Below are 20,874 nucleotides of genomic sequence, written 5' to 3' on the forward strand. Positions count from 1 at the left end.
TTATCTGAAGGCTGCTAGCAGAATACTAGCTTCTGGGCAGCTAGGACAAAGGTACTAAAGCTTACACACAGAAGGCCACACCTACTCCAACAAGGCCACATCTCCAAATAGTGCCACTCCCTGGACCAAGCACATACAAACCATCACAGCTGGAGAGATGGTTTAGTGGATAAGACCACAGCTGCTCTTCCAGAGGCCAGGGGTTCAATTCCCAGCACCCACAAGGCAGCTCATTACTATTTGTAACTCCTCTTTCAGGAGATCTTACACCCTCACACAGACACACATGCAGGCAAAACACCAGTGCACACATAAAAAAAAAAAAAAAAAAAAAAAGAACACAATTGAGAACAAAATAAAAGTTTCATGAAATTATTGGCACCTGAATCTTACTATTTTTTTTTGGAATGTACTAGTCAAAAACTTGAAACCACCCAGCTTGTGACACGTTTCTGTTGAACAGAGCAATGTTAGAGGGCCACACAAGAACAGGAACGGTTACCTGTCAGTTTGACAGAATGCAGAATCTCCCCAAGAGGCAGGTTTAGAATAATCTTGATTACATTAATAAAGTTAATCGGAAGACCTGCCCACCATGGGTAACACCATTCCCTTGGCAGGAGAGTCTAGACTGTGTAAGTGGAGAAAGCAAATTGAGCATTAGTGTTCACTGCTTCATTGCTCCCTGTGCTTGACCCTGGCTGTGATGTGACCAGCTCCCTCTCCATCCCCCTTTTGCTGTAATTTCTTTGTTATGATGGACTGAAATCTGAAATTGTGAGTTGAATAACCTCTCTGGAGCTGCTTTTGTCAGGATATTTTATCACAGCAACAGAAAAGAAACTAAGAGAGGTGAAGGCAGAATTAGCCTTCTTCCTCCCTAGTACCTTCCCACAGAAGGCGTTTGCCATCCGAGGTAAAACGAGGCTCTCAGTTCCTCCGAGGAGTCTTATGGCAGCATAGCTGTGGAGCGGGTTCCACAAGACAAGACACCCCGGAAATGCTGAGGAATCTGAGTGTTCGAGGGAGCAGGAACTTCTGGTGTCACCTGACATGTGTCAAGCAGGAGCGTCTTCACCATCCACCCTGCTCTATCCCATCCATAATGGAGTCCAAGGTTGCCTGGCAGACAGAGAAGCAAGTGCAGATCAATCTTGACTGAGACCCAGATGCCTTCATTGAAGGTGAAAGCTGCCTCTCTAGGCTTGGCCACAAACCTTGAGTGAAAAGCCAAGACCACAAAGAGCTCCTCCGTGGCTGTGGCTACTGGTGACTAAGACCTCAGCGGGTCCCCGAGGGATTCCACGAGCCTGTGTTCCAGCATCAGCTACTGTTCCCTGTGTGGGACAGTGACGGTGAGCAGCAGGTGGAGAGCTGGAAGCTGGAAGTCCGGCTCCTGGCTATATGCCTGGAGTCTCAGCTTCTTCACTGGCACATAGGTCTGACCCTGAGAAGCCCTTTGAATGAGACAAGAGAAGCCATTCCAACCACAGGGGCGGGGTCTTCTGTACCACAGGGGGCGGGCCTTCTGTTCAGCAAACCTGCATAGAAGCCGTGCTCTTTCATTAAGTGCATCTGAAGTCATCGGAAGTGCTGCAGAGTCAGCTTCTTGTCATTGTTTCTTATGGATGACACCAGGAACCAGCAGATGAGCAAAGCCTGCAAGCTAATCATTCTGTAACTGTATTGAGAAGGTTGTAGCTTGGCAGAGAGCAGATTTCAGGGAACCAGGGTGGGTTCTAGGGAAGTTAGGCAAGGCTGGAACATGGCTATCATCAATACTGAGGATCTAGGGCGACCTTACCCATCCTCAGTTGATTAGGAAAATGGTGAAGGTGGGGGTGATGGTGAAGATGGAGATGAGGGTTACTTTTTTCCGTTGTTGTGGCAACAATGAAAACCCAGCCCAACAAAAGCAACTTAGCTGGATTTAGAATCACTGTGGACACATCCCCTTGGGTGTGTCTGAGGATGCTTCCAAAAAGCTTGAACTGAGGAGGGAAGACCCACCCTGTGTGTGAATGGCACTGCTGAATGAATAAAAAAAAAAACAAGCTGGGCATCAGCCCTCATCCCTCCTGACCGGTTTAGTGTGCACCTCTGTTCCCACTGCCATGCTCTGACTGTCATGATGAACTGTACTATCAAACCACGTGCTACAAGCTTAAAAATATTTATTTTATGCATATGGGTACAGACATGCCAGAAGAGACCATCAGATCCCATTACACATGGTTGTGAGCCACCATGTGGTTGCTGGGAATTGAACTCAGGACCTCTGGAAGAGCAGTCAGTGCTCTTAACCACTGAGCCATCTCTCCAGCCCTCTTTTTTTTTTTTTTTTTTTTTTCCCTTTTTATAAACAGAATTTCTTGGACAGTCCAGTTATATAGTCTCAAAAAAAAAAAAAAAAAAAGAAAGAAAGAAAGAAAGAAAGAAAGACAGGGTCTCTCAATGTAGTTCTGGCTGACATGAAACTTGATACTTACACTTGCTAGGATTAAAGTCAGGAAGCAAACGATTTTTTAAATTTATTTATCTTCTGTAACAGGGTTTCTCTATGTAGACCCTGGCTGTCCTGGAACTTACTCTGTAGACCAGGCTGGCTTTGAACTCAGAGATCCATCTGCCTCTGCCTCCCCAAGAACTGAGATTAAAACTTTGCCACCACCACCTGGCCTAGTTTAATTTTTTAAAAAGTCATTTGACTGGGTTTCATGTATCCCTGAACCTGAGTCTCTTCCCTCAGCCTCTGAAGTGCTGGGGTCACACAAATGAGCTGCCAGGTTTCCACACCTATGCCCTTTCTTCTTTTCAATTAATTTCAGTCAGGGAACCCCAGCCCATGAAATGTTGACATCCAAATTAGGATGGGCTTCCCACTTTAATTAGCCTAATCTAGAAAATACCTCTGGGACATACCCAGGGGCATGGGCTCCATTCCTCATTGCTGCAAATATCAAAGAAAAGGACTCTACTCCCAAACACCTGTTACTGTGTCTGGCTCACCGCCTCCTCTGTTACTACCCTTGTTTGCTCGGCTGTCTTTTTTTTTTTTTTTTGGTTTTTTGAGGCAGGGTTTCTCTGTGTAGCCCTTGGCTGTCCTGGAACTCACTCTGTAGACCAGGCTGGCCTCGAACTCAGAAATCCGCCTGCCTCTGCCTCCCAAGTGCTGGGATTAAAGGCGTGCGCCACCACCGCCCGGCTTGCTCGGCTGTCTTAAGGGGGACCACTAGCATACAGGGTGCTGGTTCCTACTCTAGTCCATTCTCTGATCCTAGAGCATTAGCTGCGTTCATCAGGTGATTAGCTCAGCCACGAGTCACTTTATCTAATCAGCTGCGACCAGGAGGCAGCTGGCTTTGTCTTGTCACACTGGGCCAAACCAAGAGTTCCCGAGGGGCTCCAATGCTGTGCTCTCCCATAGGCCTACTTTGCAGGGGTGGCCTTACAAACGTAGAATGGTTACTATGGCTGCACCTAAGCCTCCAGAAAGGACGCTGGCCATGAGGCTCCAGGGCAGAGCACACTCAGGAGGCAGGAACACCAAGTTTCCAAACTTACTACTTCTAAATCCTGGTGCTTTGCTCCACAGCTGCAGATGCAATTTAGGCGGATGCTCTGGACTGTGCGTGCTCCCCCCACCGCCTGAGAAGTCTCTTTCGGTGCAGCTCCTGATCCGGCTTCTGTTGTCCCCTCCCCGTCATGGGAGCTACCTTTGCCCAAAATGACAGTACGGTCTGCATGGCCACTCCCTCCAGGAGTGCTGGGAGCATTGGGTGTCGGTGACTGCCAGGTGATGAGGAAAGCAGACCTGAGTGGCCTCTCTGGATTTCCCATGCCTCTAGGCCGCTTCCTGCCATGGCCTAACTCCAACCCCTGCACTCCTTGGCCCGGATGTGGCCAGGAAAATGAGATGCTTTTGGGGCCTGTTCGGCGGCATGAGTCGTCCTGTGTCCTCATCTCACGCATGGGACCGGACACTCAGCAGCTGCGTGTGACTCAGACCCAGCTACTTTGCTAGCCTTCGAGACCAGGCTATTATTTTGTAAACGTGAACAACTGGAGCACAGGCGTCACCCTTCACGTGATCCTCTCTTTGCTGGGCCAAGAGCTGGTCCGGCCGCAGCCGCTGCTGTCCACGCTGCGCGTCAAGTGGCTTTGAGACCCGCATGCGCCACAGCCCAGCAGCGCGCGGAAAAGACGCGGATAGCGGATGTGCTACGCCGGACGTCAGAGCTTCAGAAGCCCTAACCTTCCACCCAATCCCCACCCACGGCCGCTCCCATTCTCGGTCCCTCGATCCAAACTGCCGCGGGGGGGGGGGGGGAAGGCGGCAGGGCGCATGCGTGTCTCGGTGCACACTAGCGCGCATGCTCCAGAGCATGCACGTTTCCCCCTCCGAGAGCAGTGCCGGATGGTACGGCCTGGGCGGGGCGAGGTTGAAGCCGCGAAAATTGCGCGAAATCCGCGGGAACTAGCCTTTTGGCGCCATGGCGCAAAGTCGTGTTACCGATTTTTATGTGTGCCGTCGCCCGGGCCTTACTGCTCCACGGTCCAAGTCAACCTGTCTCACCCCGAGCCCTGGTGGGCTCGTGGCTCCTGAGTTCACCCGGAGCAGCAGCCGCAAGCGCGCCCGGCCGGCAGCCGAACCCGGGAGCGACCAGCCCGCGCCGCCCGCGCGCCGGAGGCTACGGCTGCCTGGATTGGTGAGGCGCGCGCGGGACCCCAGAGGACCCTTGGTTAGGAGAGGAAATCCTGGTTATCTGGCGCCGAGGCGAGAGACTGGGCGCCAAGATAGAGGGAAGAATAGAGTCGTGAGCAGGCTGATCGCTCCTTCCTCTCCCCCAGGGGAGTGAGCCTTTGCCGACGTGTGCAGAGAGTAGCTGGGCTTCCTGGGAGCTGGCGGGGGTGATTGTGGTGGTGTGGGTATAACGCAAAGAATTGGGCTAGAGCTCCTGAAATGGAAAGAGGGCATTGGAGAGGCAGGCCTGGAAGCTGCTTCAAGGGGAAACAGGCCCAGCAGACCAGGTGGATCTTTTCTCTCTGCTTCATCAAGCATCTCAATAGGCATGCACCCCCAGCCCTGACTCCTGCTCTCCGGGTCGAGTGAACTGACAGCCTAGTTCTGGGTATGCGGGCCGAACGGGCACCCCTCCCCACCCTAACTTATTGTTATGTGACTTCTGAATAACCAGGACTCCTGCGCCAGTTCCCTAGTTGATCTCGGTTCCCCAGCTGATCCCAGCTCTCCAGCTGATCCCAGCTCTCCAGCTGATCCCAGCTCTCCAGCTGATCCCAGCTCTCCAGCTGATCCCAGCCCCCCAGCTGATCCCAGCCCCTCAGCTGACCTTGGCTCCCCGGTTTGCCCATCCCCCATCAAGAGAACAAAGAATGCCGTTGTTTCTGGAGGTCAACAGCGGGGCAAGGTGAGGAGCCTGGATTTAGGGTGTACTGTAGACAAGTGTGTATGTCACTTGCAGAACTGACAGTACCTATGTCCCCAGGTCCCCTCAGAGGACTCCATCTCCGAACTCCAGTCCTGCCTGAGGCGGGCACGGAAGTTGGGAGCCCAGGCACGGGCCCTGAGAGCCAGAGTGCAAGAGAATGTTGTGGAGCCCTGTACCCCAGATGCCAAGGTGTCCACTGAGCAGCCATGGTGAGTCCTAGTGGGCCACACGGTCCAGGAGAGGACAGGCCTTTGGGAGGCACTGTGGGGCCTGAGTGGGTGGGTGGCCCTGGGGCTTGGAGCCAGATTTCCTAGACCATATCCCAGTCTTCTCCCCCCTGGCACTATGCCCTTGTCCCCCACCTGAAAAGGGACATTGTCACTCCTGCCCCTGGCTCGTACTAAGTCCTGTGAACAGCTGTGGATTCTGTGTCTGTCTGTGTCTCTGTCTGCCTCTCCAAGCAGAGCTAGTGTGTGGGGCAGGCTTCTTGTCCCTTTCTGATGCTTCCCTCACAGGCAGCATTAGATCCTGCTGGTAGTTTTGGGGTTTTGGGTCATACTCTCCTCTCTTACCTACCCTGTGGTCTGATGGGGGAGGGTGGTCTGATGGGGGAGGGTGTCAAACCCTGTGGTTTGATAGTCTTATGGGAATGCTTCCCTTTGACAGTGTCGAGAAAGCTCCTGCCTACCAGCGCTTCCATGCCCTGGCCCAGCCTGGTCTCCCAGGCCTTGTCCTACCATACAAGTATCAGGTACTGGCGGAGATGTTCAGAAGCATGGACACCATCGTGAGCATGCTTCACAATCGCTCTGAGACTGTGACCTTTGCCAAAGTCAAGCAAGGTGTTCAGGAGATGATGCGCAAGTGAGTGATGTGGTGCAGGGGCTTAGCTGCCTGTGATGTCCGCCTGGTGTCGGCGTGCCCGGTCCTTCTCACCCTACCATCTCTCCCATAGGCGCTTCGAAGAGCGTAATGTGGGTCAGATCAAAACTGTGTATCCCGCGTCGTACCACTTCCGCCAGGAGTGCAATGTCCCCACCTTCAAGGACAGCATCAAGAGATCTGATTACCAACTCACCATCGAGCCCCTGCTGGGCCAGGGTGAGTCTTTGGCAAGGCCCTGGGTGTTCTTGCTCCTCTTGGACTTGTGGCTGAGCTTGGGGTGTTGGCCCTGGGCCTCGGGTTTTTTTTTTTTTTTTTTTTTTTTTTTTAATCTCAGTCGTGGGCTGGGCAGTTGGACGGGCCTGGGCTCACCACGGATTCACCTTACAGAGGCCGGTGGTGCCACCCAGCTCACAGCCACGTGCCTCCTGCAGCGCCGGCAAGTCTTCCGGCAGAACCTGGTGGACCGCGTCAAGGAGCATCACAAGGTTTGTGAGCCTGGGTTTGTGGAGGCAAATACAGCAGGTTCAGTCCCTGCTCTAAGTGGATGGTGGCCTTAATTGCTCTGCTCCCTATTCAAATGCTGTTCTGGCTTCAAATACAAAGGTTCCTCTCGGTCCTTGTTTTAGTGAGGGTTTTACAGCTGTGAACAGACACCATGATCAAGGCAACTCTTAAAAGGACATTTAGTTGGGGCCGGCTTACAGGTTCAGAGATTCAATCCATTATCAAGGTGGGAACATGGCAGCATCCAGGCAGGCATGGTGCAGGAGGAGCTGAGAGTTCTACATCTTCATCTGAAGGCTACTAGCAGAATATTGGCTTCCAGGCAGCTAGGATGAGGATCTTAAAGCCCACACCCACAGTGACACACCCACTCCAACAGGGCCACACCTCCTAACAGTGCCACTCCCTGGACCAAGCATATTCAAACCATCACAGTCCCTTACTATGGTTCTCTTTAAATGTAAGGAGGCTGTAGGCTGAAGCTGGGGCACAGCTGCCTGGAACGCCAAAGCTGTGGAATCCAGGATTACCTCAAGACCCCGAGAAGAGGACGTTTGTATCATTTAGTTAACCATGACCATGCTTAACTAAACACGCCTTTCTTTATGTTATAACTGGCTGTGTCTAGGCACAGAACAGCTGAGTTGATTTTCTAGTTGGAAATATTGAAATGAGTAACCCAACATTCTTTCCTGCAGGCTTTCCTGGCTTCACTGAACCCCCCCATGACCGTGCCAGAAGACCAGTTGACTCGCTGGCACCCGCGCTTCAATGTGGATGAGGTGCCCGATATTGAACCAGCGGAGTTACCCCAGCCTCCTGTCACAGAGAAGCTTACCACTGCCCAGGAAGTGTTGGCCCGTGCCCGGAGCTTGATGACACCCAAGGTGAGGCTCTCTGACTTCTAATTTAATTTCTTTCTCCTCCACGAGTGTGGCAGGAGGGTGGGTTAACAGCTGAGTGCCTCCAGGTTACCTGATCCTTCCTCAGCTAAGGGCACCAAGAAGATGTGGTTTGTATGCACAAGTGCAGCTATCTGGCTGCGTGTGTGTGTGTGTGTGTGTGTGTGTGTGTGTGTGTGTGTGTGTGTTTCTGTGTTTGTGTGTTTGTGTGTATGCTATATGCTACGGTGGGGCCTGTGTAAAGAGCTGCCCCCAAGGCTGGGAAGTTCATGAACCTTTTGTGACCTCTGACCTGTGCCTACCCTACAGATGGAGAAGGCCTTGAGTAACCTGGCCCTGCGCTCAGCTGAGCCCAGTAGTCCTGGGACCTCTAATGTAACACCCCCAGCCACCCCACCAGCCACCCCACCTGCTGCCTCTCCAAGTGCCCTGAAGGGTGTGTCGCAAGCACTGCTGGAGCGTGTAAGTCCTGGGTTCTGGGTGGGGGTCTTGGCGACAGGAGAGGGCTTTCCTTGGTGACCATTTCCTGCTGACCAATCCCTATGCAGATTAGGGCCAAGGAGGTCCAGAAGCAGCTGGCAAAGATGACGAGGTGCCCAGAGCAGGAGCTTCGGCTGCAGCGGTTAGAACGTTTGCCAGAGCTGGCTCGAGTGCTGCGTGGTGTCTTTGTGTCTGAGCGGAAGCCGGCACTCACTATGGAGGTGGTCTGTGCAAGGATGGTGGACAGTTCCCGAGCTGCCCTGAGCCCAGGTTTGTGCAAAGCAAGATGGGGGTGAGGGTGGGCATGGTCATGCTCGCTCTGTTCTTGTCAAGGAGCTGGGCACATTTCTGACCAGGGACAGTTAGCCTGCCATGGTCTTGTTAGCTTCCCCCCAATTCTGCCACTTATTGGCTTGCTCAACCAGGCTTGGAGCATGCATGTGTTGCCTCTGCTGTCCCTTCTCCTGGTGCTTGAACAGTGTCCAGGGACCCCATGGTTCTTGGTTCTGTTTGGATCCACTGTACATAGCAGTGGATAAGCCTTGACAAAGGCCTATTGTGGGGTGTCGGGCACCTGGCTGTGTGAGAGAGCAAGCCGTATAGGCTTAAACCCACAATCCACTTGTGCAGGGGAGATGGAAAAACACCTGTTGCTCCTGGCTGAGGTGCTGCCAGACTGGCTTAGCCTGCATCGAATTCGCACTGATACCTACGTCAAGCTGGACAAAGCTGCTGACTTGGCTGGCCTCACTGCGAGGCTGGCCCACCGTGTCCACACTGAGGGGCTGTGACTTTGAATTCCTTGCCCGATGGATGGCCTGTTTGTTTCATCTGTACACAAAGGCACATAAGCTTCCCTTTCTGCATCACAGGCCCAACGGGGTGCCTGTCGTCAGTATGGGCAACTGTTGTGCCCATGGATCTCATAAAGTGCTGGTGTTAAGTTGGTTCCTGAGGTTTTGGGGTACCCCAGACTCAGCTCCAGGGGAAGTAGACTCTTGGAGAGTAGGGTATGCTGGATGCCCACTCCACAAACTACTCAAGTACTAGGTATGGTCAAGCCCAAGATCAAGGTCCGGATGCAAGCCTAGGCCAGCATAGCCTCGCCTCTACATGCTTCTCCAAGCTGCAAGAGCTCAGAGCCTTAAGAATCAGACAGACCTTGGACTTCTGGCCTGATTTCACAGGACGATGCTCTAAGAGTGAAATCGGGCCATCTGTAAATATGTAAAGTTTGGTTTCTCTTTAAACCTCCTATACTTATATACGGCCCCGCATGCGACTGTTAGTTTTGGCTTTTAATAAAGTCATGTAAGATTTAAATAAATACTGCTGAGATCAAACTGAACCTGTCACTATAAAAGTCTCCTTAAATGGTGTCCTGTTCTAGTTTTTGTAGTTCTGGCTCTCCTGAACTATATAGACCAGGTTGGCCTTGAATTTAAAGAGGTCTGCCTGCCTCCAAAGCACTGGGATTAAAGGTGTACACCACCGTGCCCTGCAACAAAAGAGTGACTGAGCTGGGCACGGTGGTGCACTTTTGATCCCAGCACTCAAGAGGCAGAGATAGGTGGATCTATTAAGTTTGAGGCCAGCTTGGGCTACAAATTGAGTCTAGGATAGCCAGGACTGGTTACATTATTAAGAAACCCTGTCTTGAAAAACAACAGAAAAAAAATATGGTAGCTGTGGGCCCCTGCTTTCATTTGGTCCTAACGGAAAAATAGCCTAGAAAAGCTGCTGGCTACATTTACGTAGTCAGCTGTCTCAGACTTACAGAGGTACTATCTGTTTCCTAGGTAGGGTTTGTGGTTTCTATACAAAGCTGAGCCTGTGGGTTCCCACCTGTTTGAGAAAGTCCACCCACAAAGTGACAGAGCCCCCTGTCCCTGTAATGTCACTCTGGAGGCCACGGAATGTGACCCGTGCAATAAGGTAAGGAGAAGCAGCGTGTGTATCAAAACCGTTTATTGATTTCCAGTGGTGCAGCTCTGTGCTGCTCCAGGGTTTGGCACGTGTACAAAATGCGAGGATCCAGAATGTCCATAGGCATGGCGATCAGCTGACCGACGGAATGAGTGATACATTGACAAAAGGGCAGCTGGTAGCTCACAAAGGTCACTTAGGTGCCCGGGGCCGAGCCACCGTGCAGTGCAGTTAGTTACTGAGGGGTGTGGCTACCTTGCCACCAGCTCCTCAGTCATACTGCAGGAGAGAGAAGAACGGGATAGGTTCTAGCTTCTCCCTGCCCTTCAGGGAGGTCAGCTCCACCAGGCTCACACACTCCACCACCTCTGCCCGTAGCTGGTGCAGCAGCTCACAGGCCGCACACATGGTTCCTGGGGCGGAGGGACAAGGAAAGAGAAGGTATTAAAGCTCTTTGCTGAGTCAGCACCCTGACAGGGTTTGTGTCTTGAGGTGATTCTTACCTCCAGTAGCCAGGAGGTCATCCACAATGACCACTCTCTGCCCGGGTTCTAAGGCATCTCTCTGTATTTCCAGCTCGGCCTGCAGACAGGAAGTAGTGTCAGAGAGTCTAGGCGCCTCCTTAGCCTCGAGCGTTTCCTGGTGGTGTAAACCTGGCCCGATGTCTCAACCTCTCTGAGCCCCCACATTTACTCCTAGATACTGGTAGCAGTGGTTAGATCCTGCCCCTTGCTCTACCCACAGCTCACTTACCTTCCCGTACTCCAGATCATAGGAGGCTGACACGGTGGGGCCCGGCAGCTTCCCGCGCTTCCTGATGAGCACACAGCCCACGCCCAGCTCCTGAGCTAGGGAAGGGCCAAACAGGAAGCCCCTGGAGTCTAGACCTGTTAGGGTAAAAAGGGAAGGGTGTTGGATGGAGCCAAGGGCGTGGGAATCCACAGGCCAAGGTCAGTAATATTGGCTGGGAACACTAGGTCTTGCTGACTATAGGTAGAACACAGATGGCTACTGGGTAGCACCTCAGCCTTGGGGATCTTCCCTGCCTTCTGTACAACTCAGGGCCACCTTTCTTTTCTTTCTTTCTTTTTTTTTTTTTTTTGGTTTTTCGAGACAGGGTTTCTCTGTGTAGCCCTGGCTGTCCTGGAACTCACTCTGTAGACCAGGCTGGCCTCGAACTCAGAAATCCTCCTGCCTCTGCCTCCCAAGTGCTGGGATTAAAGGCGTGCGCCACCACCGCCAGGCCAGGGCCACCTTTCAAATGAAGCATCTGCCCAGGAACATTTTATCTACAGGTCGTTTCCAGGAGGCCTGAGCTGTAGCTGGGAGGATAGATACATGCCCTCATTTTGGGAGCACCGCCAGGGGGTGCCCATAGGAAGAGAAGTGGGCAAAAGTACTGTGGTCCCTGAGCACCTGCCTGGGCCACTCTGTTCTCCGGGATGCTCACCCTCCCTCTGGACACTCCTGGTGGACATTTGCTACCCTAGGGTGTTTCTGAAGGTCATGCATGGAGCCTGGTATAGAGCAGTTGTTCAGTACCAGCTTGTGCGGGAAACAAGAGAAAGGTGCTCTGATGTAGTCCTGGGGATACACAGCCCCTAAAGCTACCAGGCTTGAGGTCTACCCGGGCACACCCAAGTCTGTCCCAAGGTTACCTCATCTCTTAATATCTAGCTCATCTCAGAGGCTACCCCTAAGCAAGGATGTCCATCATCTGGAGGTTCCAGGGCCTCCTAGCCTGCTGTCAGGGTGCTGGCCAGCCTTGTGCCCTAAAAAAGGACTGGTTCTGGACACAAGGACAGAGCAGAGTTCATCTCTAGGAATAAGCACCGAGGGTAGATGCCTTAGGGTACCTAGCAGGGGAGGGAGACTCTGTAGTCATCCAGGGTGAGCAAGCGATCAAGGCAGGGAGGAAACAAGGAGGGAGGGTCAAAGGTTGAAGAAAGAAGGGATGGGTGTGGGTAGGCGGTGGATGACAGGAAGGGAAAAAAAGATGGGGGCCTGGACCGTGGGGGATGAGTACGGCCTAACAAGGCCACTCGCCTGCAATGTAGTCGATCTTGCCGCCGTGCGTGGACTTCACGTGACTGGCCAGGAGGCGGATGGCAGCTCGGAAGGAGTCCGGGTCTTTCAAGAGGGGCGAGATATCCCTGGAAACAAGGACAGGATAGTGACCCGCGTGAGGCCGGGCAGAGGCCCCGCAAGATCCCGGAGACTGCCCCTGAGAGTAGGGCGCCAACGCCTCGCCGGCTCGTGACCCCACCTGAACAGCACGCCCGGGATGGGGAAGTCGGGGAAGCTGCGGATGCGCCGCGCCACCAGCTGCAACTCAGGTTCGGACATGGCCGCGTGCGTGGAAGAGGAAGGGAGGAGGTGGGGTATCAGCAGGCTAGGGTCACGTCAATCCGGGGAACAAGGGCGGGGCATCCTCGATGGGCGGGACTTCTGGGTACAGGGAGGTTAGCACGAGGGGCGGGATGGGTGGGGCTGACAGTGAGAGGAGTGGCCTCTGCGAGGTTGGGTATGCGGCCTGAGTCAGGAAGTGAAATATTAACTTGAATCTTAGGTGACAGCAGATGAAAACCTGGGGTTAAATTTCTTGGGCTGCCTAAACACAAGTATCCCTACCTCAAAGATATATGAGTGGAAAAGGGATGTGCGTCTTGTCACTCTTTTTTTTTTTTTTTTTTTTTTGGTTTTTCGAGACAGGGTTTCTCTGTGTAGTCCTGGCTGTCCTGGAACTCACTCTGTAGACCAGGCTGGCCTTGAACTCAGAAATCCGCCTGCCTCTGCATCCCAAGTGCTGGGATTAAAGGCGTGCGCCACCACCACCCGGCAACGCCTTGTCACTCTTTTCTTTTTTTTTCTTGGTCTTGCCTCCGCACGCCTTTCTAGTCCTGCTTTTCCCCAGGGCCAGCCTTCTGGCAGGGACGGGTCTTGCCCAGGTCCCCTGATATAGTTTAGCCTCCCATCCCTTCGTTCGCTGTACTGTGCTCCAGCAGTGGAAGGGGCCTGGGATTCAGCCCCTGCTATCCTGGAATTAGCCAGGAAGGGAGTTGGATAGTCCCGGGTCCAGAAGTGGGAGGGCATTGTGTGTGGGCTAGAGTGGAGGGGTAAAGCAGGGTAGCACTGTGGGGTAAGGAATGCCTACTCTGAGGCTAGAGACCCTCCCTTCGTTTTGGAGTAGGGATCAGAAAATCCAGATAGCCAGAGACAGAACTGGGATCTACCTACCCAGAACAGTACCTGGGTCTACAGGTAATGGTGTGGAAGACTGTCCTCTGAGTATAATGGCCATCATCATCTTCAGTGCAGTTATAATTACTCAGAAGACAGCCTCCAGACTGGCCCATCCTTCATCAAAGGAGAGGGTGTGGGGCAGGTCCAGTGGATTCCAACCATTCCTTCCTGGAGCGTCCCTGTGAGCTGCAATTCTTCCATCTGAGGTCTCTGGAGGTATAGAACACACACACACACACACACACACGTACACACGTGCATGTGCACACATACACACACACATACATATTGGGTGCTTTGGTGGTCATTCATGTTTTTATAAGCAATGAACTCATTGGATGCAATGGTTACTTTAGGCTGTCACTGGAATCTTATCTGGGGCATATGTTTCTGTCTCCCCCGGGAAAGTTCATGCAACAGGTACATGGGCATCTAACACACAGTCTCCCTTCTCATAATCTCTATTTTAAAAACCAGGATTGGTGGTTGTGATGGCACACGCCTTTAATCCCAGCACTCGATCAGGAGGCAGGCAGATCTCTGAGTTCAAGGCCAGCCTGGTCTACACAGTGAGTTCACGGGAGAGCCAGGGCTACACAGAGAAACCTTGTCTCAAAACAAACACAAACAAACAAACAATCCAAAAATAAAGCTGACACACCTGTTCCTTTACTCTTGCTCTCAGTCTCTTCATTGTCCAACCTTACAATTCAGCTTTGGCGTCACAATTACTGCACAGATGTGAGAGCTTGTTCATGATGGGCAACTCCCATGAGCCTTCAGAGAAAGGATCTTGGAGATTGTGTGGAGCACAGAACAGGTGGCCCCGTACTGCACTGAGCCTGAACCAGAAATTTAGGATACCATCTTCCTATCTCCATGGGGCAGTGGCAGATGTCACCTTGACTGGAAAATGTGCTACCTTTGTCTTTTGCTTAGTGGGGAAGAGGTAGGGCGGCTCAGGGGGTTGGCCTGGGGATGAAGACTGATGGCCAGGCAGATGGCGATGGAGGCCCCCTCCTCCATGCTCCAATCAGACAGCCCTTGGCATCTCCCTGAAATCTTCACTTTTGTCTCCGACACACCAAGGTTGAAATGTATGCAGGGACAGTGAGGAGGCACAGTGACAGCGTCAGACCCTGGGCTGGAGCACGGATGGTGGGTGACCAAGGCCACCTGGGGTAGGTGAGCCGCTTCTTTTTCAGGAGTCAGTTGGCAAGATGGGCTGCATTGCTAAAGAGTGGACTCCAGGGTCAGGGGCTCCAGGATGGGCAGTCTTGGAGCCTTGCTATTGGTTGCAGGGGCCATCCGTCCAGGAATGGGTGGGCAGAGGGCAGCGGGTCTCTTCCATCCATCATTCCCAAGGCTAAGGCCTTCCAGGCACTTGGAGGGCTGGCTGGAGATTCTGGTCTTGGCTAATGGGCCCAGAAACACTTCTCAGGGACAGACTCAGGAGGTGTCAGACACTTTCCTAGTTTTTCACAGCCTGGGGGTGCCCAATTCTGAGAAATGAAATTTAAGAAAATGAACTGCAGTTAGTCAGGCTTTTCTGGTCTGGGAACAATGAACATGATGTGGACCTCCCACCTCACCCACCCACTTGGCTGCAGGGCAGAGATACCCCTATCTCCATGCCTTCTAGAATCCTAGGAATGTGGAGCCCCAGGTCCTACTTTAAACCACAGCCCAGGCAGAAAGAGGGTGGGTGGGGCTGCAACTGGCAAGCAAGTAGCAAGGAAAGTGAAGCCCAGTAAGCCAAGCCTCAGGGCAGAACTTCGCCTACCAGCCTACATCTCAGGCAGCTTCCAAGTAGGGGAAGCCAGGAGAAAGAAACTGCCAGACAACTGAAAGTCTAGGAGTTAAGCACATTCTCTGGTAGTCAGGGAGAGAGGGGCCATGCCTAGGCCATAAAGGAGCTGAATTTCCAAGTGGCCGGCCTGGCTTTTTTTTTTTTCACCCTCCTCAATTGAAACAAAGGCACACTAGCTTAAGATGAAGGTTTTGTTCTCCCAGTAGCAGACTCCTGCTGATGGGATGGGTTTAGCAAGATCAAGGCCTGCTCAGGACATGCTACGCCTAGTTCTGGGCCAATCAGACATCCTAGTTTCCTTCAAACTGACCAACCCTTAAATGATTCAGAGACTTTAAAATCTTCTGTGTGTCTGCTACATGTGTTTCCTCACCCCCAATAAATGCCTTTCTTCAGCTGCTGATTCTGTGTGGCCCTCGAGATTTCCCCGCTGCCTCTGCCTCTGCCTGTTGCACTCCAGATTTTTCCTGCCTTTTAATTATTTAACTGGCAGAGAAAGTGAAGGCGACTGTTAGCCTGCACTACAGCGTGGCTGCAGCCTGGAGGGGACCAGCAATGCCCAACCCTGAGGAAACCTGGCAGTCTAAGAACGAGCCCCCTGATTTACCACTCTCATTTAGAGCTCAGAATACTAGTATTGTCTGGGACTATCCCCTGAGCCAAACTGCTGCTGCCATCTTTATGAGTTTATCTAGTCTTATTTGCAAAAAGGTCATCGCAGCTTGGTTTGTTGGCTATTGACTCTCCTTAAGGGCTGCCGTGAGAATCAGGGAACTCTCACCTGATTATCCAGCCATCCTCCTAGTCACAGGTACACACTTCTGCCCTAATTACAGGAAGTCTTGGGGCCCTGGGGAGGGGCTAGAGTACACAGGTGGGAGAGGACAAGGGGAGGGGAGTCATCCCTGCTGGCTACAGGCCTTCCAGCATGGGCGCTTTAAGTGCCCCCTCCTCCATGCTCCAGCCTGTAACTCTTCACGCACTGTCCCATAAGGAAGCCTATGAATTCTTTGGTTCCCCAGAGTAAACATTGATGGACTGGACCTCTGATGGTTATTGGGACCTGAGAAGGAGAGGTAGACGTTTACATCTCCCCATGGGAAGGAGTTTAGCAATAACTAGCAACACAGGCATAGTCTGTGAACATCGTGAAGCTGATCCCAGTGGGATCCTCAGAGGAGGCTGTGCCCAACTAAGTCCTGAACAAGGCTACTCACCCTCCAGCATCCTCAGTGTTAGTAGGATGCTGTACATTTTACTCCCACACTTCCCAGAACAATGAATACCCTTGCCAGGCTGAGCTGCATGTGGACAGGGAGGCAAGGTGTCCTCAAAACTGGATGAGACCAACGTCTAATATGGGCAGCAGTAACCAAGCACAGGCAAGCCCCAGAATATACAGACCACTCACCATGACAGCCTGGTCACACACATTGAGCTGGGGCTGTCCAGGGACCAAGGACTCTTGGTGCTGCTCCACAACCTGGGTGGTCCTGCTGAGGGCGTCCTGGTATTCATCACTGGCGAAGCTGGAGAGAAGGCGGCTCTGGTTATAAGGCTCTTGTGTCCAGGGCCAATCAGCTCCTGGCAGGCAGATGGCCTAGATGTTCAGGAGGCTCGCAGATGTTCTAGGACATAAAGTGGTCTAGCCTGGAAAGCCTGAGCCCTTGAGCTGATCTCTAGAGATGGGAAGAGCAAGGACAGTAGTCTGAAGCCAGAGTGGGCTATGGGCTCCCACCTGGTGACCCTTGAGCCTTCCTGGATGGCTGTGGGCAGCTCTCCTGCTTGTCACACTCTGCCAGGGGGAGGGAAATGGGGACCTAGGAAGTGGAGCTGTGGCAGAAAGGCTCCTGGTACTGCCAATGTGTGTAAAGAGAACCCAGGGTGTGGCTAGGACACTCAGGGTCCTGCCGACTGGGGCCTCGCTGTGGGGACCGCCCACCACAGCATTAGGTACTAGTTTGAAACGTGTATGCATATGATATGTGATTTTTACCTTAGCAGGGCCTGTCTTATGTTAAGAGGCAGGTAAGGTTGGAGAGATGACAATGCCTAAACCCACAGGCGCTTGTGGCATTTCGACTAATTTTTCACTAAGAAAACATGTTTTTGCTTTTTTTGAGACAGGGTTTTTTCTCTGTAGCCCAGGCTGGCCTTGAACTCAGAGATCTGCTTGCCTCTGCCTCTGAAGTACTGAGATTAAAGGCATGTGCCACCACCGCCCAGCTAGAAGACATGTCAATGGATACACTACGAAGTTGGCATATAATCAACCTCTGTACTGTCACCAACTGTGGTACCATGAAGCTGCAGTGGCATCTATACGTTAGGCTCCTGGGAACCAGTTATGTCCTAGTCCAGCCCCTGGAGACTTCAACCTGGCTTCTGTCACCAGAGCTTTCTGTCCACACAGATGGAGTATCTTGAGATACACACAGGACAGGAGCACACGATGAATTCCTTGTTGGTCTGGCTGGATTTTCAAAGGCTTGCCTCTGCTCACAACCCCCAGCCCTATGTGGTGCCTCTCTGTGCTAGCCTACATGGGCTCTTCTCCCCGTGTACTGCCATGTTCATGGCCTGTTGTTAACTTCAAGACAAGTCTTGGCATTCCAAAATCCCTGCAGGCTCTGTGGCCAAATACATCCATTGTCCTCCGGTCAGCTAGTGCTGAGGACTGTGTCCCAAGGCTCCTGGTCTGTGACTGTCACTTGGCCATGTGAGAGGGTCCGTACAGGGAAGCAAGAGGCAGCGGAGTTATTCATAGACCATCTTCATGGGGACGTTCTCTCCAGAAAGTCACCTGTCTTTCCTTGTGAGAGGCATGTTTTTGGACTAGGAAGTGACTTTAGGGTAGGGGCTGGATAGCTGCTGCGGGGGTGGAACTCACAGCCTTCACGGAGTCTGGCTACCTCTAGGAAGTGAACAGGTCCGGGGCAGAGGCATCTGGGATGAGCAACTCCCCAAGGACCCAGACTGCTGAGCACAAGCTGGATGTGGGTGAGCAGAGCTGGCGTCACTGAGAGGCACTATGATCTTTGGGCAGACCCTGAGGGCATGAGGCCAGCGGTGGGGTGGCAAATCACACCGGCACATAGCTCAAAGGACAGCCCTGCCCATCAACCCTGCAGCCCACCACCCCATGCCACAGGAACTCCTTTGGTTTGTGACAACATTTATGTCCTAGTGGGCCTTGAGGAAACACCAGTCTCTGCCCAAGGGAAGGGAGAGGAAGCTCTTCACAGCCACATTTGGTGGCCAGAAGGTTAAAGTCAGGGTTTTTCGGGGCCACGCTTCCTCTAGAGGACCTGAGAGGCTCCTTCCTGCCTGGTCCAGCCTTTTGGCTTATTTCCGCCTTTTCTTTAAGCAGACTTTCCCCTTGGTGTCTGTGTCCTTTCTTCTCTCAGAATAATGCCCCACCCCTATCCACGATGACCCCACTGTCACCTTGATCTCAATGGTATCTGTAAGACCATATTTCCAAAAGCGTGTCTTCTGAGGTGCTGGAGACGCACCTCAGACTCATGCAGAACGTAGGAGCAGCCTCTGGGAGCTCTCTGTTGTCTCAAAGCCCTCTCTGTGTCCCATTAGCAAGTCCTGGCCTGTCACTGAGCAGAAGGCTGTGTTTTCTAACCTGGCAGAAATGCTACAGGACACAGAACTTGTATTGCAAGACCCAAGGCACCTATCCTCCTGCTAGGGGAGCCGTGTTAGCCTCCTGAGAGCCAGGGTGAACTGGGCTCAAGCCAGCTGAGGACTGTTAGTAGATCTGGACTTGGGTGGATGTGATGCCAGTCACTCACTGGTCGTGGATGCTGTGAATAGGGGAAGCTAGGAGGGATGCAGGGATAGAACCCTGCAATAACTCACCAGTGTTGGTCGTTGTGGTTAGCCAGGTATAATGACTTTTGAGTTCAAAGTCTCCTGCCCAGTGGAGGCCACTAGGCACCCTCAGCTTCAGGGTACTGGTCATTGTCTGAAGGAGTTTACTCCAGAATCTGGGATCCAGTCCTTGGAGATCCTCACCCCCAGTCTTTCCCTCTTGTCAGACCCAGGGCTAGCTGGTAAGGATGGATATATCCTATGCCTGACTCCCTTGCCCTTAGCTGTCCCTGAAGGTAGCTTAAAGTATAGAACCCATTGCTGGGGCTGTCGATGAACTGGATCCAGAAGGGGGGGGGGTGAGAGGCAACCAGGAAGAGAAAGCAGGAGAGCTCCCAGAGAGCAAGGCAGCCATGCCTAAGGTAGAGATGGAAGTTTCTGAGAGCCTTGCTTAGGCACCCGGGGTTCAGGTTCCATGTCTGTGTTTTTCATCTCCTCATGAAGGCATCCATCCCCGGTGAGACCAGAGGAGCGACTCCACGGAAGGCAGAGCACCCAGACGTGGTTCTCACCTGTGGCCTGTCTGACCTGTATCTTCTCTGCAGTGGAGTTTGAGGCAGGGCTTTGTGTAGCCCAGGCCGACTTCAAACTCACGACATTCCTACTTCTGTCTCCTAATGCTGAGTTACAGCCTAGCTGCCCAGACTACTATAAAGAAACCTTAGGGAGACGCCCCTAGGGAGAAAGAAACCCCTGCCTCACCTGAGTGGGAATCTCTCGCCTGGGTCACGTCCCAGGTGGAAGATCAGGGGTAACTCCGTGTGTTCTTCCTGGGTGTGGGTTGTGACTCCTGAAACATTCTGCCCGGGGCAGAAGTCAATGCCCTGCAATGAGAGGCACAGAGAGTAAGTGAGCAGCCCGGAGCTAGAAGCCCATGCCACAGAGATGCCCTGCTAGTCCTGCTTCTCATACATCCCCCACACCCGGTACTGCGGTATCCGCTGGGGAGTGAACATGAGTCGGGTAGAGCATAGCCACCTCCTGGCTGAGAGAGAAAGCTTCAGACGGAGAGCTGCTCTGCAGCTCACTTTGGGCGTCTCCCTAACGTTTCTTTATAATAGTCTGGGCAGCTAGGCTGTAACTCAGCATTAGGAGATAGAGGCAATGTCATGAGTTTGAAGTCAGTCTGAGCTACACAAGACCCTGCCTCAAAACAAGTGAAACAGTCTGGACAGTCTAACGCTTTGATTTTGACCCTAAAGCCCTCTCAGCATGTGGCCAGAGAGAACCCTGGGCCTCTCATAAGGTGATGGATGAGTCAGGGTGAGTCACTAGGCCAAGACAGGAAGAAGGACCTTTTGCTTGAAAGCTGAGAGAACACAGACCCAGAGCTGAACGTGAGAGCTGGAGGCAAGGGACAAAACAGCCGTGAACATCAGGCTCAAGGGACGGTCACAGGCTGTGTTATCATGACCACGGCATTCAGACGTACAGGGTCCACACGCAGCCAGTCCCTGCAGTCTTCTCAGCTTGGCGGCTGCAGCTACCTCTCGGGGTGCAGCCTGACTCCATCACAATGGGTCCTGTGTACAAACTTGTCCTTTGCCCTTGATCTGCCCTACCAGATCTCTCTGCTTACTCCTTGGGGTGGACTGATGAAGGAATGGAGAATGCCCCTAATCACGACTCCAACAGTCCCGGACGGGAGCCGTGACTCAGGTGCCCTAGTGTCAGCCACCTCGTCAATGGGAGACCTTACTGTAGGGTCTGTTTACATTTGATAAGCAGTGTGGTTCACTAAGCACATGTCTGTAACACCTTGTAGAACACCCCTGTGATGGACAGCTGGTCG

General features: G+C 52.7%; 3 protein-coding genes across 3 annotated transcripts in view; 1 reads left to right on the plus strand and 2 right to left on the minus strand.

Moving 5' to 3' along the window:
- The first annotated feature begins 4,352 nt into the window (after positions 1-4,352).
- Cdt1 (chromatin licensing and DNA replication factor 1) lies at positions 4,353-9,569 on the plus strand. Its single transcript, XM_034522549.2, has 10 exons — positions 4,353-4,709; positions 5,199-5,429; positions 5,508-5,659; positions 6,117-6,314; positions 6,406-6,551; positions 6,723-6,820; positions 7,538-7,726; positions 8,051-8,203; positions 8,290-8,491; positions 8,852-9,569. Exons 1-10 carry the CDS (start codon positions 4,494-4,496, stop codon positions 9,010-9,012), a joined length of 1,746 nt encoding a protein of 581 aa, XP_034378440.1. The 5' UTR covers positions 4,353-4,493; the 3' UTR covers positions 9,013-9,569.
- A 607-nt stretch (positions 9,570-10,176) lies between these two features.
- On the minus strand, positions 10,177-12,578 carry Aprt (adenine phosphoribosyltransferase). Its single transcript, XM_034522204.2, has 5 exons — positions 12,414-12,578; positions 12,194-12,300; positions 10,901-11,034; positions 10,651-10,729; positions 10,177-10,560 (listed from the first exon to the last, which is right to left on the minus strand). Exons 1-5 carry the CDS (start codon positions 12,491-12,493, stop codon positions 10,418-10,420), a joined length of 543 nt encoding a protein of 180 aa, XP_034378095.1. The 5' UTR covers positions 12,494-12,578; the 3' UTR covers positions 10,177-10,417.
- Positions 12,579-14,037: 1,459 nt separating this feature from the next.
- The window catches only part of Galns (galactosamine (N-acetyl)-6-sulfatase), a 29,977-nt gene continuing 23,140 nt past the window's right edge, over positions 14,038-20,874 (minus strand). The window contains exons 12-14 of the mRNA XM_034522205.2: positions 19,785-19,906; positions 16,612-16,729; positions 14,038-14,892 (exon numbers count right to left, since the gene is read on the minus strand). Of these exons, the coding sequence (XP_034378096.1) occupies positions 14,806-14,892; positions 16,612-16,729; positions 19,785-19,906 (327 nt within the window). The 3' untranslated portion in view covers positions 14,038-14,805. The remainder of the gene's footprint in view (positions 14,893-16,611; positions 16,730-19,784; positions 19,907-20,874) is intronic.

The sequence above is a fragment of the Arvicanthis niloticus genome, chromosome 18, assembly GCF_011762505.2.
Source record: "Arvicanthis niloticus isolate mArvNil1 chromosome 18, mArvNil1.pat.X, whole genome shotgun sequence".
In the NCBI taxonomy this organism is placed as follows: Eukaryota; Metazoa; Chordata; class Mammalia; order Rodentia; family Muridae; genus Arvicanthis; species Arvicanthis niloticus.

Bases quoted from the DNA above. Each gene is read 5' to 3' on its own strand.
- Cdt1 (XM_034522549.2), top strand. From the start codon at position 4,494: ATGGCGCAAAGTCGTGTTACCGATTTTTATGTGTGCCGTCGCCCGGGC. The intron at 6,315-6,405 runs GTGAGTGATGTG...TCTCTCCCATAG, and splicing joins GTTCAGGAGATGATGCGCAA to GCGCTTCGAAGAGCGTAATG. The intron at 8,204-8,289 runs GTAAGTCCTGGG...ATCCCTATGCAG, and splicing joins CGCAAGCACTGCTGGAGCGT to ATTAGGGCCAAGGAGGTCCA.
- Aprt (XM_034522204.2), bottom strand. From the start codon at position 12,493: ATGTCCGAACCTGAGTTGCAGCTGGTGGCGCGGCGCATCCGCAGCTTC. The intron at 10,730-10,900 runs GTAAGTGAGCTG...TCCTGTCTGCAG, and splicing joins ATGATCTGGAGTACGGGAAG to GCCGAGCTGGAAATACAGAG. The intron at 10,561-10,650 runs GTAAGAATCACC...CCTCCGCCCCAG, and splicing joins TGACCTCCTGGCTACTGGAG to GAACCATGTGTGCGGCCTGT.